General features: G+C 41.4%; 2 protein-coding genes across 3 annotated transcripts in view; one reads left to right on the forward strand and one right to left on the reverse strand.

Moving 5' to 3' along the window:
• Positions 1-45: 45 nt before the first annotated feature.
• On the forward strand, positions 46-19047 carry znf395b (zinc finger protein 395b; the record flags this gene model as incomplete). Its single annotated transcript, XM_080452776.1, has 12 exons — positions 46-102; positions 995-1063; positions 2333-2517; positions 5221-5338; positions 6468-6649; positions 7228-7340; positions 10237-10436; positions 10666-10811; positions 12346-12631; positions 15851-15955; positions 16989-17107; positions 18080-19047. 12 exons carry the CDS (start codon positions 46-48, stop codon positions 18189-18191), a joined length of 1692 nt encoding a protein of 563 aa, XP_080308902.1. The 3' UTR covers positions 18192-19047.
• Positions 19048-19178: 131 nt separating this feature from the next.
• Positions 19179-21519, reverse strand: part of pnocb (prepronociceptin b) — an 18082-nt gene continuing 15741 nt past the window's right edge. For both annotated transcript variants that reach the window (XM_080452589.1, XM_080452588.1), the window contains one exon: positions 19179-21519. This exon is cut by the window's right edge and continues 312 nt beyond it. In XM_080452589.1, the coding sequence (XP_080308715.1) occupies positions 21208-21519 (312 nt within the window). In that variant the 3' untranslated portion in view covers positions 19179-21207.

Below are 21519 nucleotides of genomic sequence, written 5' to 3' on the forward strand. Positions count from 1 at the left end.
CACACACACACACATACGAGGAGTGTGATACAGACGATGCCGAAGATGACTAGCAAGATGAAGGCCGCTGCAGGGGAGGAAGACCAAACCATGCCCCACAATGTACAGTACCATCTATCCCTGCTGGAGCCATAGTCCTCGTACCCTGGGATCAATGCCAGAACACACACACACACACACACACACACACACACACACACACACACACACACACACACACACACACACACACACACACACACACACACACTGTATATACACAGTATATGAGACATGTATGAGTCACCCTTTACCATATTCTTCACAAATGGGCGAGTGCATACACCAGGAGAACAGTACAGACCTTAGTGCTTGACCCCTACAGCGACGCCGTCCGGTGGCTCTATTATGCTGGAGGGCAATTTCCTGGCATGGTTTGGGTCCACTTATCCCCTTTAGGGCGGGGTCACTGCAAATAAATACAAAATAGTTGAGTTGAGCTGAGCTGAGTGACCATCTTTAGCCTATGAAGATACATTTCTGCTGATGGAATTGGTCTCTCTCAGGATGACAATGCCCTCATCCACAGGGCACAGGGGGTCACTGAATGGTTTGTGCATGAATATGATGTGAATAATATGCTATGTCCTTGAGCAAGACGCTTAACCCCTAATTGCCCCAAATGAGATGTTTGGTGGTGCCTTGCAGTTTCCTCCACTGTGTGAATGGGTGAATGTAATACAAAACGCTTTGGATAAAAGGAACTATTTAAATGCACCGTTTACCATTTAGAATGAAATATTTGAATCTGTTATTTACATTTCTACAGTACCGCCCGGCACCCGCTATATAATTGATTTTGTAATGTTCATCTACAGTATCTACCGGATGGAGCTGTTGTCAAAGGGTAAGGCGAGGTTACATCATAAAGTTAATGGATCAATGAAGATGTGATTCTGTCTGAATTGTTGGGATTGGGACTAGGATTGGGTTTCTCACTCTTTCTGTGTCTCAGCCTCAGCCTCAGACCCTAAAATCCCTGCTCACTGGTGGAGATGGGAGGCAGACGGCTGACACTAATCCAGTCTCAAATGCACCCAATAAAGCACATACATGCCAGCACACACACACACGCACACGCACACACACACACACACACACGCACACGCACACGCACACGCACACGCACACACACACACACACACGCACGCAGTCACACATGCACACAAACTAAAAGATATACAAGCATCACCCATGCAAACACAGGCACTCACACACGCGCACGCACACACACACACGGAAACGCACGCACGCACACACACACGGAACGCACGCACGCACACGCGCACACACACACACACACACACACACACACACGCAGATAGTCTCTGGTCTTCCCTTAGAGCTGCACTTGGGGTTGTTTGTTATGTCAGCAATTTCTGTGTTTTGAGCCATTTATGTGATGCTTGAATAAGGTTCTTAATGATGTGGAGTGTATCTCTCATTGGCCTTGGTTTTTATTACTTCATTGGATATTCTGTTAATATTCTGGTAATGTTATTAACTCCAAATTGCACCTGCTCTATTTATGGAAAATATGTGCGAACTTAAATTGGAGCTATGGTCATTTTTAATTAACAATACGCTATTGTTGACCCCCATGCGGGAAAACTAGTAACATTTTTTAATTTTGTTATGGCGCATCAGAACTCTTATTCATGTGCATGCATATATGCATGCACATGCACATGCATGCACGTGCATGCACATGCATGCACTGTGTGTGTGTGTGTGTGTGTGTGTGTGTGTGTGTGTGTGTGTGTGTGTGTGTGTGTGTGTGTGTGTGTGTGTGTGTGTGTGTGTGTGCATGTGTATACTATGGGTAGGCCTGTCACAATTATTACATAATCGCCTAATCGCAATTATTTTGAGATAATCGCAATTATTTTGCATAATCGTCACAATCGTTTCCATGTTGAAAAATGATAATACATTTTCAAGATTTTTTTCATGTGATTTTTTGCAGAAATAGCAGATCTACAAGCTTACAATACAAGCCTTTTCCTTTATAACATTATTAAATGTGTCAGTAATTTCTTTGTATATTAAGATATTTGTCATATCTGCCCTGTGCAATTTGTGATTATGAAAATTGTAGTAATAATAATAATAATTATTATGTTCCAATGCTCAATGACATACTTAAATCTCGTAATCGTGATCGTGACAGCCCTAGCTATGGGCATGTTCTGGTGGTAACCCCTCACCTAGATCATCCTTTGTGCAGTGAGTGTGCACGCCTCGGCATTAGCGGCGCGCTGCAGTGTGATATCTATGTGTGCTTGGTGCCCAGCTGTCTCCCCCGGCATTGGACCACCATACAACCTCACGTACGCTCACACCCACCCGACCGACCGACCGACCGACCCCTTTCACTGGCACACAGACCCGGCTTGTAGTGGGACACCAGGCAGTGCACGATCGTTCCTCGCCTGCTCCCGATCGGGACAACAGGAGAGATCTTCGTCCACCCAGCAGGTAAATAAATGCAATCCTAGATTATTTAGTTTTTAAACTGGGGTTTCAATTCCGTGGATCGTTGTTGTTGTTGTTTTGCGGAGCAGTAAAAATGTGATTCTCCTTTAAACACTGAGGGGGGCATAATAACATTCTCTGATCCCAATCTCTGCTGCCGGGAGGGGGTTGTAGATGTTTTCAATGCATCGATACAACGCGTTTATGATTTATTCTCCACTATATGATTATTTATTGCATGTGTGATTTCACATAATTAACTTAAGAGATGCATTTTCAAGCCGGTTCACATAATCATAACCGCTTTTCTACCTCGGATCGCTCCCGGCGAGACTCGTGTCCGAACACGTTGCCTGAAAGGGGTGTGTGTGTTGGACACCAGGGCTCCACCAATAGGCGGCGTGCTCCCGCCCACACTACGTCACTTGTTTGCTACTGGAAGTAAGCGCTGATTGGTGGAGAGCCGGAGTAAACCGTGCCTGACGTCACGTCAGTTTACCTGCTATGCCATATATCAGGGTTGCCATGTCCGCTTATTATAAGCGACTTTGGGCTTCTTTTTCTGTAAAGTTGCTTTTAAATATTGGTTTGCGTTTTTTTGGATTTCTTATTTTGGGCTTGCTTCTTAAATGTTGTTTAAAACAGTGGTTTTCATTCTCCCAAATTAATGTATTTGTCCACCCCCCCCATCTATAAGTATGTTGTGACCCCTGTACCAGATTAGTGTTAAAATATTCCAAAACAAATATTCAAAATGTTAAACTTTTTTTCGTGATTTAAAAAAAAAATAGCAGATCTACAAGCTCAGATGCGACGCGTTGTGAGCTTGTAGATTGGCTTTTTTCAAATATCCGACGTCTGGCTCAGTTGCTTCTTTGGGGCTTGTTTTCATAGACCTCGTTGCTTATTTCTCTCGCAATATCTGGCAACACTGGTATGTAAAGTACGTGTGGGGGACGGGTTAAAGGATAATACAAATTATGTTTGACACTGAACACAGCAAACTATTTCTAAAATGATATTTATTGCGAGATTCTGGCAGCGACAACACAGCTTTGTATCGAGTCAAAACTCAATAAAATTTGTGTTTTACTGACTGACTACTATAGTGACTACACTAAACCGTGTCACTGGTGTTTATGCAGTCGAAATCTTTGCTCTGCCGTTCTGTCTCCACGAGTCCACGTCCATTTGCAGCATCTATTTGCCCTCCACAGTTCTTCAGATATCCACCGAATACAAACATTCTCCATAATACATGTTGATTCTTCGACAATTTCACCGGCCCTCTGTTCACAATGTGTCCAAATTCTTGTATTGTGATATTCATCACAAATTATTGTTTTATACATGTTCAGGCTTGATCCGTTTAAAATGTTTGCACACTGTTGTTTTCATACTAACAGACAGCAATCCTGTGCCATTGCATTGACCTAATTTTTAAACATTTCGAGAGGGGAACAAAAACGGCCCATTTCATAAACACAGACACTCGCCCACCATGTTTTCTTCTACATTATTATCATCCAAGACTTTTCTACGGAAAGGGGCTCCGTACTTTTCTACACGTGAAAGCACAAGCAATAGTTGCATCACATTCTGTGTTGGTAAATGTCTTCATACGGTTCACATCAGTCTATCTGCAAGAACTTTGTGATGATTCATACTTTTGATCCCCTTTAAGCAGTTTTTCAAGGAAAATGTCTGTATTTTCTTTTTGTAACCTATTTCTTTTATTTACAGAACATCAACTTAGCACTGATGTAGGGTGACCATAGCCCCTCAAACTAGGGCTGTCACGATTACAAATTTAAATTGACGATTTATTGTATCTCAAATAATTGTGATTAACGATTTGATTGTGTTTGGCATTGAACATTGGAACACAAAATAATTTCTGTTTGCCTTTTAGGCTTCGTAATAAAAAAGGGCACAGGGCAGATATGACAAAAAACTTGAATATACAAAGTAATTATTTACACATTCAATCATTTTATTTTCATATGTAAAAATAGCAGAAATAGCTGATCTACATGCTTACAATGTTGTAAGCGTGTAGATCTGGTATTACTGCTTTTTAAATTTGAAAATGTGTGAACATTTTTCAACATGGAAACGATTATGACGATAATTTTTATCTCAAATAATTGCGATTAGACGATTATGTAATAATTGTAACAGGCCTACCCCAAACCGGGACCCTTAAATCAATGTGCATGTTCGTCCTGCACATGCACACCCCCTGGGACAAACATCAGCCTCAGTGTTGAATTCAGACTCACAATGCATTTGTTCATGTTTTCCGATTGGTTAGGTGAGCATGTTTACATGAACAGAACATGATAAAGGTCTATGCAACCACTGAAAACAACTATTATTTTAATTCTGGTGAAAACTGGGACAATTTTGTGTTTGAGAGATATTTGTCGGGACTTGGGACACACAGCTTGAAATCGGGATAATCCCGGTCAAACCGGGACGTCTGGTCACCCTGCACTGATGGTCTTTTGTAGTAAAAGTCTTGTACAACCCAAGTCCTAGTAGCGTCTGTTCCACTGCAGCATTTGTCTCAGTACCTCAATGGTGGAATTTTTTTAAAGGAAGAGACGGTTTCATTGTAGATTTAAGTGAGCAAGGCACTCCATGACAGAAAGCCCACTCTCCTGTTATTATAAAGTAGAAAAATTAATATTGTTGTCATTTTAGTGTTGTGAGTCCCAGTACAGAGTGCAGTAGCACCATGGCAGCTATGGGACCTGGAGCGTCTGGGGTGGCCAAGACCTGTCCACACCATAGCACAAGGTCTGGAGGACGGGAGACTCTGGTAAGTAGGCCATGGAGAGAGAGAGAGAGAGATTTATACCTCTAGATAGAATGGTGATAAAGATGAGTTGCATGCATCCCTTCTTTTCTGACCCCAGCCACCACCACCTGCTGTCTGCCTGCAGTTAGTTAGTGCTAGATTGGATGGACGGGCCGGATGGGAGGGGGAGCTTTAAATGTTTTTCTCACACACAACTGAATATAGAATGGGTTTACAATTACATCATGAATTGCCTTTTTACACATCATTTGAAATCAAGGCAGGCGCACCAATATCAAGGCCTTGAGGCGTGTCCAAGCCACGCTAGACGAGCAAGTGTCCGCGCCGAGCAGTCAAAGAGTGTGCCGTCCAGGCTGGCAAGCCGTGAAAGGAATAGGTTCTCACCTGTTTTGAAAACCTTTGAGTGGAACAAAACGAGTGCTCCCCTGTCCCCGGCACGACCAGTTACCTCCCTCCAAATAGTTGGAAACATTTATTGAAACATGATTCAGAACAAGAGAGACCTGTTTAGCGGGAAGTTAGATACTTATCTTCTCGGGCAAAAGTGAAAACACAGTGACCATTAATGGTGAGAACTGCAGTGGGAAAGCAGTATCACTTTAGAGACTATCAGAATTGTGGTGTAAAGAAGATTGCCACGAGAGGTAGGCCTGTCACAATTATTATTACATAATAGTCTAATCGCAATTATTTGAGATAATCGCAATTATCTTTGCATAATCGTTTCCCTGTTGAAAGATTTTTTTTACATGAATAAAAATGATTAAATATGTTAATTTCTTTGTATATTTCAGTTATTTGTCAAATCTGCCCTGTGCAATTTCTGATCACGAAGCCTAAAAGGCTTCATATGTTCCAATGTTCAACGCCAAACACACAATTAAATCGCTAATCGCAATTATTTGAGTGACAATTAATCGTCAACTTAAATGTGTAATCGTGACAGCCCTAACAAGAGGGGTGGACACTTGGCTTTGTGGCAAAAGAAAACTTGTTCAACATTCTGAGTGTTAATTGATCCCCTTGTGTACTGTAAGTGTGTGCTCCAAGTGTAAAATGATCATGATTTTACTATGTGCAGTACATATTGCATTCGTGATCGTTGTATTTCTGGTGTCTCCCACTGAAGTGCTGTGGCCAGGGAATCGTGTCATCAGGGATGCAGAGTGTGGGACATGTGACCCAGGCACCAAGCCAGACCACCCGGAGGAAGGCTGAGGGAAGCTGGGGCAAAGTAGCTGGTCCCCTGCAAAGCGTAGCCCCTACAATGCCTGTATGCAACCTGCCAGCCAATATGGACATACCATATAGGTGAGAGATATGACTTGAAATGTACAGTAGTAGGCCAAAACCTTGGCTTAATGTTGGTTGGGGAAAGGGAGTGAAACATCACCATCTGACAAATGGGGCGAATAAGGAAAATTGAGAGAGAAGAGAGCATACACAGTTACACACTCGATTCTCAGTGTTAATTTAATTATATCCCTTCAACCAATGTTTTCAAAGCTTAAAGTCTGACCTGATAACAGTACATGTTATTATTTCTTGCACAGGGATACGCTTTAATATGTCACATAAAAACATTTTTGTGAAGCCTAATCTTGCAAAACAGGATTCAGACTATTGTGTAATACTGTCAATGTTAGTCTAACAAGAGAGTCCAATAATGGCTTGGCCTCCCCGTCCAATCTTTAGCTATCATTAGTAAGATAGCCACACAAATCAGGAAATACAGGAAAAATCGGCATGGCATCTTCCCCGCATTTATTGACAAAATTGCTGCTTGTGGCCATGTCGACTAATGAAGTTTAAGAATTCCCCTTTTGCACTCGTAAACATCTGCTTTTAGTAGAACCTGCTCATATCTGTTCATTGTGTTGTGCTCTCAGTTTCCGCAGCCCAGAGTCAGTAGAGATGGATGAGATCATGGCAGCTATGGTTCTGACCAGCCTATCTTGTAGTCCTGTGGTCCAGAGCCCTCCGCAGACCCATCATGGTCCAGGTATGTCACGCCTCAATAACAGACAGCCCAAGCAGTCTTATTCATTCAGTGAGACGCTCCAAAAATCAAAATATTACTTTGATGAGAATCCACATTCTGCACTATTTTAATGCACACATTCTTTTGTGTAGAATGTGCTGGTTTATTTTTCATTGTATTTTATTTATTTAGCATCTTTTTATTTATTAACCATAACCATAAGATGTTTGTTAGTGATAAGTGAACCACAGAAGAACAAAAGCTGAAAGGATACTGTCCGGGTTTCCCAAAGCGATTTCAGGTCGCGCGTAGCTTACGCAGCTGCGCAGCAGCAAACCCGTTTCCCAAAAGCATTCTGAGCTACGCACTACCTTCATTAGTAGCAGCTGGTTTTATCTAACTGGCTTCGGGAAACACCACTGTCGCAGGTTCTCAAGAGCACGGCGTTACGTGTCTGCGTTACTGGCTTCGGGAAACGGCACGTAAGACCTCCTGGACGAAGTAATTGAGAAGCAAACCTGTTTCCCGAAAGGCTTCGTAGCCTACGTAGTGCTGTCCTACGACAGTGCCATGAACCCGACGTTTACAAATTGTACTCTCACGGACATATTATAAAAATATTAAGCATATGCCAAGTTAACTAAAGTTAGATGAATGATGCTGAGCTAAACATGTTTGTTTAATTTAGAAGTTTTATAGTTAAACGTTATGATGAAAGTCCCCACTCCCCACACACAGTCAGCTGTTGTGCTTGCCATGTTTACACATACTGTAGGTGACATAGCCTACTGTTAGATGTCATGAAGCATTCCAAAAAAAAAATTTGGATAATAGATTCATGAATTCAATTACAGAGGTGAATTGACATTTGCAAGGTAAATATGAAAACACTAAAGTGTCCCAGTTATGCAAGTAAATTAATTAAATATACTTAAACTACCAAAAGTAAAAGTACTCATTATGGAGAATGTCCCATTTCACAAGTTTGTGCTAGTAGATCTGCTATTTTCAAAAGATTTATGCAAGTAAATTAAATAGAATAACATTCGATTGTGGGTTAATAAATAGGCCTATATATTAAATAGGTTATTTCAATTGGCGAGTTACAGCCAAACTCCGTGGAACAATCATTTAGTCTGGCATCCATTGATAGGACACCTCCAACCTTACGTGCTTGCTAAGGTACTGCGTAGCCGGTGTGGAGAGAGCCGCTTACGTGCGCCTTTGGGAAACACCCGTAACGTAAGCCAGCCATCGTAACGGACCACAGGGAACTCCCTACGCAGCATCTCTTTGGGAAACTCTTTGCAATAAAAACTAAACAAACACACTTGCCATCAGGAAATCAATCAAATAGCTTGTCTTTTCACATCCCAGGACTGTTGATATAGCAAGAGATTAAACCTTATTGAACCTGGCATCACTATTTTGTAGGGGTGTGCCGATACACTAATTTCACCAAACGATACGATATTTGGCTCATAACTTCGATACGATTTCGATACGATACGATACGCACTTTTTTATTATGAAAATATATGGGGGAGAAAAAATGCAAACAAATAATTCTGTTTTTGCATTATTCAGACGCAAACTTGTAGCTTTTCAGCTACAATAGCCATTTTGAATCCAAATAGGGCAATAGTGTGACACCTGACCCGAAAAAAAACAACATGTTGTCACCCTTTTCACCTCGGGGCTGTTTGCATGCCTGATTATTATTTTTGTAAAAAAAAAAAGAAAAGATATTTTTTTTCTCCAAAACGATACATATCGTCACGAAAACGTAACCCCTACTATTTTGGCCATAAAATGTGTGACTCTGTCGTGCTTACGTGGTTCTTAACCCATTAACACATTGACTGCCAGAGTTTATTCATAATGTACTCACCCCTGTGCCAGCAATTTGCGTGTTTTTTAATTTTTTTGTTTTGTAATTTTTCATTCAAATACATTCTCTGATTGTGTTGTCAAGCACCTACGATTGTTCCACCAGTAGAGAGCAGCACATCCAAACATTGATCACCTCGCTCACCCCCTCCCAAACAGGCCCACGTCATATCCGGTCATTCAAAGGATGTGACGTTTTCGACAATTCCCGGCCCGCTGATCGGCCTGAAAACGACGTGATACACTACGACGATGGCTGTTAGTCACCCGGACCAAAGAAAATAGAAGTTGAGCTGTCCGTTTGTCTTTTCTACCGTGTGAAAAACCGTGTTTTTCCTTATTCTGGCCGAAAATCACCGGAGAAAAACAACGTGACCCGGAAATGATTTTTTTTTTTTACATCCGGCTCCGGGTGAGTGTGACGTAAGTGGAAAACGAAAGTGTTGATGAGAAATAAACACAGCCGTGCGATCACAGATTAAACAATGAAAATTCAAAAGAACGTGTAAACAGGCTCTTATGAATCCTGGCACTCAAGCGATGGATTTGAAAGAACGTGTAGACGGGATCTTGGCACTGTATGTGTTAAGACCTGAGGCGATTCTTAAAAATGTTTTCTAAATCCTAAAAAGAATTTGTTCAAGATTTTTCAAAAATAGCAGATGTACAAGCTCATAGCGCGGCACTCGGTACCTCGCTATGAGCTTGTATATCTGCTATTTTTGAATAGCCAAAGAAATCTAAAGTGACACAGATGCGTTCCAGGTCTTAAGGCGGGTTACACACCGGTGAATATGCGAATATACGCAAAATTCGGACTCGTTCCGAATAATTAAAAGACGCTTTTTCTTTTCGCTTTTTCGCTCCATGGAAGCTTCCATTGACTTTATAAGTTTTTTTTTTAAAAACGTATTATTCGCATGAAAAATTCGCCCCCGGTGTGTAAGGACCTACACTGGGTTAAGGAGACGCTGATCTGGTGGTCTAGTCTGATTCCTATCATGTGATCATTGTTCTTGTCTTCCAGCGGTCTCATCTTCCTCAGCTGACATGGAGTGTGGTGGTGAAGAGCTTTCAGACAGCGGCAGCAGCGGCTACTGGAGCTGGGACCATGGCAACGTAAGCCCCGCCCCCTCGCCGTCCGTCACCGAGATGGACAGCAGCCCCGACGAAGGACTGCAGCTGGAGCTGGAACAGGGGGAGGAGTTTAACACCAGAAAGGCAAAGGTAAACAGAATTTACTGACTTAACCTGGAATGGCCCTGGGAACTGTCACCTAATATGACACCTGTAGTACCCGCCCACCACCGTGGAGATGGGCGTTCGATTCCTCCATGGTGGCTTGTTGAAAGGGGAGCCTGTTCAGCCGGGAACCTGTCCTTCTGTGTTTATGTCTGTGTTCTCCTTCCTCCTTCTTCCGCTCATTTGCATACATGTTGTCTATTGTGTGTTGCAGAGCACCATCAGAGGAATGTACAAGTGTCTGTGGCCGGGCTGTGGCAAGGTGCTCGCGGCCTCAGTCGGAATGAAGAGACACATCCGTTTGCTGCATCTGGGGTCAGTCGGCAGCGTGCCAGTCATTTACCATTACTGTGTGATAAGGTACATACATTTGTACCTGTACTGTTTGTGTTGGCTTTTACTGTTGCAAATTTAGGCATGTAACGGTATGAAAGTTTACAGTACGGTACGGTATCAAACGAAATACTGCAGTATACGGTGTTTCACGGTATTAAATATATATTTTGATTATTTATTTTACATTTATTTTTATTTTTGTTACTAGGGCCCATCAGAAAACAAACAAACACAGACAAGTATCATTCTTTTAAGAAAATATATTTTATTAGCCTATGAAATGCCGACTGCACTATGCCAATTATGCCCACTGCAATCTTACACTCTCTCCCTCTCTGCCCATAGAAGAGGCAGTCTGAGTTGTCTGACATTGATTGCCTTGGAATAAAATAATATTTATAATTTACACATTGCTGGTTAGGTTATAGCAAACTTTAAATTACAGCAATCGCTTGTGTTCTGGATTGATTAATCTGGTGTGGTTATAGCAAACGCAGATCAACATTTTATTTGTCTTTGATAAGCTTAACTGGAAACTGATGATAAAACACAACTTATTGACACAAGGAATTAACAGTCACACTTGTGGATTAAAGTACAATTGTAATGACAATCACATTCACAATCACTTCAGAAGTGGCGGTGTGCTGACTCTGTGGCCGCACTGAGGCGCCGCTTATGTAATGTCGGACAGACGGACACTACCCGACGCTTGCATCATAAGCTCTAACCTTTGATTGCCTTTCAACAAAACCATATTTGATAGACACAAGTATCACCAGCATGTTACTGATTATAGAGAATATGAAATTATTGTAATCTGTTCTTTATTTCCTGCGCAATGGATTAATGTGTGTGGTTCGGAGGGAATGGCTTAAGTGTGTGGTTCAGAGCGATTGGCATCTCGCAACACAAATCATTGTGTTTGAATAGACTAACATCTCATATAAACACAAATGACACAAGGAATTGACACTCACTTCTGCTGATTATAGGAACATTTTAATCACAGATTCGTTGAGAATTAGGAGTGAGGGAGACCTGTGAATGGTCCAACTCCCGACATTTCCTTGGGACTGAGAATCCGTTGCCATTGCAGGCGCACTCTACCAAACTGATTTGGCATAGCGGGTGGTCTGAGAAACCGCTATGCGCTTTCCCATACGTGTGTGGGCAAGATAGCAATTCTTTCATATAAAATAATGAATAAATAAATACAGTGAGCTCGGAAATCTCACGGTATCAATACCGTGTCTGTTTATACCGCGGTAATACCATAACACGGTATACCGTTACATGCCTGGTTGCAATGCTTACAACAAAAACAACTCTCTCTTCATATCTGTCGTTTGTCTTTCTGACTCTCTCCTTATCTAACACACACCATGTACATACACTTTGTGTGTAACACATAACTAAACACACACTTTTGGCACACACACATGCACACCTGCTACTCACAAACGCATGCATACGTAAACATTACTGCACATACATACACACCTGCTGCTACACACTACTACTCCATATATTACACATAAACGCACACACACAGCAGCAGTGTGTCAGACCAGTCCCAAAGGGAGGAGGACTTCTATTACACCAAGATCCCGTGCGAGGCTGTGGACACACCTCCCCCCCTCCAGGCCGCAATCCAGGCCCCCACCTCCACCCATATTGGCTGGGCGTCCTGCAGTTCTCCCTCTAGCTCTGAGATCCAGGTCCTCCCGGCTCCCAGGCCCAGGTCCAACTCCAGCTCCGGTCCAGGTCCGGGAAGGCCCAGCACTCTCAGCCAGTCAGCACCCAGCAGCTTCTGGCAAATCCACTCAGAACACCTCTACCAGGTGAGATTCACATTTTTATCAAATGTTTCTTTGGTCATTCAGGGTGGCGGCAGCTACATTCACATACATATTCAATCAATCTTAAACATTAAAGTAGTGTTATGTAGCGTAGTTTATTTTAAGACATTGTTGCTTATTAGGCAGGACTGAATAATAAGAGAGAGAGAGACACACAGGCATGCACACACACACACACACGCACGCACACACACACACACACACACACACACACACACACACGCACGCACACACACACACACACACACACACACACACACACACACACACACACACACACACACACACACACACACACACACACACACACACACACACACACACACACACACACACACACACACACACACACACACACACACACACACACACACACACACACACCCCTTCTGCTTCAGTGTGCTTTAGCAAGTGCTTTAATGTGTGTTTTGAGATTGACAGAGACAGAGATAGAATCTTAGTTTTGGACCAGCTTGGAGAAACAGTTTTCTTTTTTGTGTGTTATATTAGTATACCAGTACACAGTGCAGTCATTCATTGGCTCTGAAACCCTTGTAGCACCGGGAGAAGGTCAGTGGTTTAGAGCACTGTTTCCCAAACAGTTTACAGTTTAGGCATTTAGCAGACCCTCTTAATCCAGAGTGACTTACACTAAGCAAGGACACAAGATAAAACATCATAATACATAATACATCAAATGCATAAAAATTGTAATCTAATAATAAAACAATACATAAGTAAACCAATAATCTAATAATAACTAATACATACGTAAACCAAGAACCTATGGTCAGCCTACATTGAAACTATACACACTATAGGATGCCAGGCCAACAATGACCTGGATCTTTCTGCATAACATGCTATCTAAGTTACATTTTAGCCTTTGCATAATCCTGCAAGGTCGTCAAGGCTAGGGCAAGTGCTACAGGCTGAGATGGAGTCTGAAGAGGTGGGTCTTCAGCTTACGGCAGAAGATCGGGAGTGAGTCTGCAGTTTGGATTTTAATGGGTAGTTCATTCCATAGTTTGGGTGCCAGAAGGGAGAAGAGTCTGGGACATGTGGAGTGTTGTCCCGGATGTTTTAGCGAAGGTTCTGACAGCTTCCCTGTGCTTGGATCCATTTTCGTGGGTCGTGTAAATGTCTCCTACATTTTTTCATTAATTATTATTTTAAACGATTTTCTAAAGATTTCCACACAAATTCACGCATTTTCATGAGTTGAAAAACGAATTCAAACATTTTCAAAAATAATTTAATTAATAAAATAATCATAGAAATTCCCTAAATTAGAAAACAAATGTTTTAAGAAGCTTGTAGATCTGCTATTTTCACTAGTTTGGGTCCCGGGCAAACATCTGATTTCTCTTTTGGGTCTCGAGCTAAAAAGTTTGGGAACCCCTGATTTAGAGCAGTGGTTCCTGGTTGGAGCACCAGGGATTCCTGGTGCTGCTGTTTTTCCGTCCTACCATTGGTTGATTGCGTTGACCTGGTGTCCTTATTAGTTGTAGCTATTTAATCAAAGACCAGTTAGACCTGGTGGGATGGAAAACCAGCACTATCAGGGGTGCCAAGGACCGAAGTTCAGAATCACAGGTTTCAAAGACAGTGGCATGCTCAAGGGCACATGGCTGTCGAGAACGCATGCTTGTTGTCGCAGGGTGCAAACATGGGACCTTTCAGTTACAGTATGCTCTCTCTTCCACCAACCGTGTTCCAAACTCAAAACACAAAATGTACCTTCGCGTCACACAGACTAGATGACGGTGTCACTGTACATCACAAAGCAGCACATTTCTGCAGTGACCCTAGTTTACCCTGTACACCAGAGCCTTTCAAATAGATGCTTTGTGACAGTGAGAGAGAAAGCTGTTAGCTTGCTATGTTCCCTCCAGGCCCAAAGGGTGACAGTGATTGTCTCCAGCCTGTAAAGACTCAGAGAACACTAGATGACTTTGCCCAATGGTGGTGAGGCGGTTTAATACTCCTCCTGCCTCTGGGACTGCATGCATTAGGCTGCTTGCTTGAAGTACCTTCTGCTTCTACCCCAAATCCTCTCTCTTTGGCTGCTACTCACTGTAATATAGCCCTCAATTTGATTAATTAAAAACAACTTCAAACGTTAAAAACTCATACCACCCTTTTGAATTTTGAACACTGCCTGGCACTGGCCTTTCCCCATAAAACTCTGCTCTGCTCTGTTTATAATCCGCTCTGATTTTTCTGTCACGATTTTGCTTTGGCTACAAAGAAAGTCATCATGAATATATTTTTACATATCTTTTATAACCCAGTGTGAACACCCATAATCTCTTTATTTGCGTATAGTTATATAATCAGAAGTCAATGTGCGTGTGTGTTCGCATGCACACGCCAAGACAGTGGGTGGTCTAAGGTTGATGCTGTTAATTGAGCAATGTGTGTGCATGTGTGTACTTGTGGCATTTTGGTATGCGACTGTTATTAATTTGATCGAATTTCATGCTTTTTCGTTCCCATTTGCATTCCTTTTGCTGTGGTTGAAATATACGGGTGAATTGTTAAGCAGCATGTGCTTTGTTGTGCACGACTTTGGCTCGGCAGAAAGAGAACATCTTTGTTTCAAATGAGAATGGATTAATGAGTACTTTGATTCCAGGCATCTTGAGGGGAATTCAAGGAAATCGAACACGCCACATTTTTAGATCAAGTTGTTTGTAGCAATTTTGGGGGAAATGGTTTGATCCTGATGTAAGGGGCAGACTGAAAGGAAATAAGTGGCAGATGATTTTTATGTGTACAGTACATGGAGTAGATTCCATGATAATACAGCCTCTGTCATGTCCCATTTCAGCCATGAGGCAATGAAACATTGTGCCAATTACAGTGTTAACTAACAACATTATGTACAGTAAGTGCTCATTTAAAAAGTTAGTCTTATAAAGATATTATCTGGCCATTTGAAGGTTGTGTGAATCACATGTCTTCTAATATCTCCTACATTCCATTGAAAAGGAGAGCACTCGCAGTCAGGTCTTTTGATTTGAATTCGTACGTCAAGCCTTCCTTATAATAATGCATGATGCACACTGAGGAATAGGCTTGATTTAATCCTTAATTTAAGTAGTGATCCAGCTCTCGCTGAAATCATATTATATTGGATTTGTGCATGTTTGTACTTTCAGATTGATTCCTCTCCTCTCTCTATCCTGCTCCTTCCAGGCCTGCAGTCCTCTGCAGCTCGCCACGGCGTCTCCGCCGTCTCGTAGCCCCGCCTCCCAGGGTTGGGTTCCCTTTGTGTCCGTCTCGGCCCAAGACAACAGTCCAGTAGGTCTTTTTGTCACTACCACTGTGTCTATCACCCATTCTTGAGAATTGGGACAAAACCTTTATTTATTTTTCATCTTTTCATATATTCTTCAATTATGCTGGGAAAAGATATTTTAAAAGATCAAAGTGTTGACTATTAAACCACGTAATGGGCCAACCTCACACAGCTTTTTTTCTCCATAAGATGGCATATCTGACGGAGTTGATGTCATTCATATAAATAAATCTTTTACGAATCTATTTTCACCAAACCCTTTTCTTAGTTTGTGTGTTACTAGAAAATAATTTTGATATGTTTTGGTAGGACATGATTTGTCCCAATTCTCAAGAATGGGTGCTATACAGTATATGTATTGATACCATCTGGTTGTATCCAGGCCTGTCACAATTATTACATAATCGTCTAATCGCAATTATTTAGGATAATCGTTTCCATGTTGAAAAATGTTCATATATTTTCAAACATTTTCAAAAAGTAGTGGAAATAGCAGATCTACAAGCTCACAACGCATCGCGATGCGGTGCGTTGTGAGGTTGTAGATCGTCTATTTCCACTTTTAATGTTTTTTTTTTTAGTTAAAAAAGATCATGTCAAATGTAATTTCTTTGTATACGGTATTTAGGTTATTTGTCATATCCGCCCTGTGTTACTTCAAAGCCTAAAAGCCAAACAGAAATGTAATTTGTATTCATATGCTCCAGTGCTCAACAACAATTAATCGTTTTTTAATCGCTATTATTTGTGTGACAATTAATCGTCACGTAAATTGTCATAATCGTGACCGCCCTTGTTGTATCTGTCTAAATCTGACTGTCTGTCTCTATGTATGTACGTATGTCTTTCTACATGTGTGTATGTGTGACTGTACATCTCTCTGACTGTCTGTAAATGTGTGTGTATGTCTGTAGGTTGGTTTTCCATTGTCATATCTGAAACTCCTGTGTCTAAACTCTGCATCTATGGATGTTTACGTACCCGCTGACCGTTCAAGAAAAGCAAATTTCAATGAATACTTTTATGAATTATAAGGTGGTGAAACCCCGCTTCCGGTCCGTGAGTGTCGGAGAGCAGTGGCTCCAACAGAACAGCGCCGCCAACAGGCTGCAGACCGTGAGTGCATCTCCCTCACGCAGTCTCTGCTCCTTCAGGTAAGACACTGTGGGGCTATGAGCAGCAGTTTAGTCTCTGTCTTTGTTTGCAGTTTGATTTTAGTCATTTAGCTGCTACTCTTCCTATTCGTCCTATTCATGTCCTACCTGGGATTCGAACCCGAGACCCAAAATAGAAGATCAGTGAGTGTGAAAACGGGTTGTGTAAATAATAACTGAGCCTTTACAGTGTTTGAGAGTAGGGATGAGGCCCAGTATATTGCCTAAGAACACTTCATAGGACAGGCTGTTAAAAAATGGGTGGATCAAACCTTTCATTTAAAAAGGATGGTCTCTCTAACTGCTGAATCACTCATGCCTTACCTTACAAGTCTTTATCTCTCTGCATTTCTCTCTATATATAATCAATGCACTCGTTTAATTAAGTCTCCAGTTCCAAGAGTGTTCCCAGCTTCTGCTCTAATCATGCATTTAATACCGTACTATTCTCCTAGGGCTATGGTTAGTTATTCTCTATCTATCGCAAGCTGAAAAAAGACAACGTTGTGAGCTTATAGATTGGGTATTTTCGGCACACAACAACACCACCATACGACAAAGTAGAAATCAGGCTTTGTCTTGTTTGTCTGTCTGTCTGTCTGTCTGTTTTTCTCTCGCCCCCTCTTTTATTTCATTGCTATATTAATTCAACGTATTATTCTGCAATTTCTTATATTGTGGCCTGGTCTCAATCTGCTTTGTCAAGATAATCCATTTTGCATGACTACGTATACCTGGAAAATATTACAGTTATTAAATTACCGTTACCAATTATTTCTCAATTAACATATCAATATGAGTTTGAATATATTTTACAGTACAGTATTATATACAGTACATACTACATACATGACAGAGAGGGAAAGATAGAGTTTCTCCTTGTATATATACCTGTATATACTGTATATTGGTAACTCCCCTGTCTCAGATTGTAAAAACTCACTGTGGAGCGTTGTGTGTTTACATCTGCAGGAAGGGGCGAGGGGAGGCCAAGAAATGCCGTAAAGTTTACGGCGTGGAGCGTAAAGACCAGTGGTGCACAGCGTGCCGCTGGAAGAAAGCCTGCCAGCGATTCCCTGACTAGACGACGGCCTGATGGAGGTGTGGGCTCAGGGGGCTGGAGTGGGTAGTGGACAGATGAATGATGCAAGAAAGACTTTTATTAAAAAAGAAGAAAAATGCGTAAACCTTGGCCTGAGAGCCGACAGAAAAACAACCATTCTTAACTTTTTCCTTTCAACTTTGTTTTATTTTTTTCCTAAAGGAATGGAAGTTATGTTGTTGCGTTTGATCTCCCCCTACAGTACAGCTCAGTATTTTGATACCTGAGAACCCAAGTCTGCGATGGTGCTAGTTGCTCCTCTCACGTACTGTACTGTATACCATGTTGACGTGCTAGGCCCACAGTACACTCCTGTTCTTTCCAAAGGATATATTGCCCTATCAATCCATTGTGTTAGAATGCTACGTGATTCTTTTTACTCTTGTTTCCTTAAACACTTCAATCTCTTCCAGTGTTCACTACAGTGTTTCTGATATACTACTTCTATATTGTATGTTAAGTATTTTATAACTTTTCTTTTTAATTGTCTTGTTCTTTCAACCAATGTGTTGGGCCGGATTTACGAATTGTTGTGTTTTTTGTTTTAGATTTTTTTTGGCACTTTGATGGAATAAGCTACACTTGGTTTGACTCAAATCAAACTCCTTCCATAATGAAAAATGGGTTCTCTTCCTACCCAGATGTTCCAAACAGCCAGTGTTAGTGGTCCTTCACTGTGAAATCCTGAACAGTTGAATTAACACATAGGATTTTACTGTGTATGTGTAATATAAAACAATAAGCTATTGGATCATGCCAACGGGACAAGCATTAGACGACTGAATTTGTAATAGCAATACAAAAACAAAACAATAAATATATTGTCTAACACAAATGTAAGAAATGTCCTGAGAATTTCAGATTGTGGTGTGATTGTTTTTCATTTCTGCATGACACGCCACAAGAGAAATAGCAAACTAGTTTATTATAGTTTTCTCTATACAGACATTTTATGAAGAAGACTTAGAACAATGATATATAGGTTATAAATGTGGTTCAAAATGTACACAATATTCACAAATCCCATTGTTTTGTGTTGGCATTGAGAGAGAAACACACAAGCTTACACACATGCACATGCAATTAGGCACAGACACATGCACACAAATACACACTCTCAGTCTCTACAATCACCCACACATCACACATGTTAAACACTTTAAGCTGCAAAGCAATATATGTGACTGTGACGCTCTGTTGAAAAAACTAAAATTCAATTTAACAAAGTGTTTATTTAAAAAAATGTATGAACCGAAGCATGAGCAATCTGTGCTTATATTGCCAAGGACCGACATTTACATGCACAATTCAAGCTAACATTCAACCAACAATCAAATGCATGTTCTTTTGAATTGCTGTCAGTCAGTCAGTCATCCTCTGTCATCTTACAATACAATTGTGGGGGTTCCTTTAAATTAAAAAGGTTGAGAATCACTGCTATATTGCCACACGGTGTGGCCCACACCTAAAAATCTCTCTTATGGAGGCTTATCTTTTAAAATGGGGGGTCCGTGGGCTAATATCTATCAATTTGGGGGTCCTTGACATGAAAATGTTTGAGGACCAGTGCCCTACACAGACTTGGGGTAGATTAAAAGGACTGATCAGTGATCAGGCTGGTTCAGTTGGTGCTGTATTCCACTTTGGTAGCATGGAAAGGGAGCAACAGTATTTCGAAAATCAGTGTCTGAGGCCACCTTTCCATGAAGCTCAGCATGTTTGTTTCCCTTCAAACACTAGAGGGCAGTAGTGATACATTGAGATTTAGCAGAGGACCTCGATTCTGCCAGAGCAGTCCAAGGCTCCAATTTAGCTGTCACTTATTTAGGCTAATTTTGGGTGTTAAAGATGTTATTTGATTAATCAAACCTGTTATTGACATAATGGTTGCTGAGATAATTCTATGATCACAGCTCGGATATCAAAGTGATCCCAATGCTGTTTCTCAATGCTACTCCAAATACAAATCTGATCCATTTGGATATAGGGATAAAAAATATAGGGAGCCAGTGTGTTAGGATTGTGTTGGGTAAAGCCTGTTATTTAATGTATAGACAGATACCCTTCATCACAGAAATTTAAGAGATTAAATGTGATTTAAAAAAGATAACATTATCTCTCAACTATCACAGTGAACCCAGAGGGAAAATATATATATTGCCACAGTTGCAATATGTGGTTTTGGGGAATGCAGGGTTGGCAAGCACCTTTGAAAACACAAGTTAATCAGTCATTTATGCATTATATTTCAAGTTCCCTCAACCCGAAAATGGGATTCCTAGAGACCTTTGTTTAAAACCATGAATTTACATTTATAGATTCCAATCTCAGAATTGGCCCATTGCCTCCAGTTTTCTTTCCTGGATTGGTGGTAAAGTTGGAAATTAAATTAATAAAATGATTTCTTCACTGTATAGTCATCCCAAAGCTACATATTGCTGGTTCAGTGGTGGGCTCAGACACGAGTTGGAAGTCCATTGTCATGAGAGCTACAGTAGACAGAGCTACAGTAGCAGCCTCTCTCAAGCATGAACTACACAGTGCAAACAACTGCAAACAAAAATAACACAAGTTCCACTCACACTCTGAAAGTGCATTCATCATGATCTTGGACTGACCGTAAAATTCACCTCAGTCCAATCAATCTGTTTGAAGATCGATTTGTATTTTTTCTCAATCTCATTTGGCCCCTTTACGATACTGACACAAAAACATTCAATTGGACTTCTCTGATTCTTTTATTTCACAGAATGGGCATGTGAATATGCTCATAAGGAAGGACATCAATGTCGAAAGAACATTCCTTGTTTAACTTCTATACACAGACAAGAGGTGCAGCAAAGATGACATACAGTTATTCTTCATGTGGCATTCTCGTACGATGACAACAAATTTCACAGTTCAAGATTCTTGAGTGAGTTGCTGAAAACAATGAGCTGAGGTAACTGGACCAGCATTCTGTTAAAAGCAGAACCGGTTTCAACAGGGGAATACACCGTTACAGTTGGTTTTGCCTTCGAAGCCCCGTCACAGGGATGGGGTTGAACCTTCCACTGCGGTTGCTCCTCCGTCCCAGGTACTGCCTGAGCAGCTGGTTCACCCGTTTCTGGCTGTTCCATTTGCGGGCAGATTTGCGGACACCTATAAACCCTCCGTAGCGCTTCTGCAGGGGCCTCACCGCAGGGCCGATCAACTTCCTGTATCCGTGGCGACCCCTGAGGAAACCACCAAAGCGTTTGGATAAGCTGATGGCTTGGGCGTCCTCGGCGATCCCGTCTGATTGGCTGTCTCTTGGGGCATCCCTCTCCTC

Source organism: Gymnoscopelus braueri (genome assembly GCF_963280865.1).
Source record: "Gymnoscopelus braueri genome assembly, chromosome: 16".
Lineage (NCBI taxonomy): Eukaryota > Metazoa > Chordata > Actinopteri > Myctophiformes > Myctophidae > Gymnoscopelus > Gymnoscopelus braueri.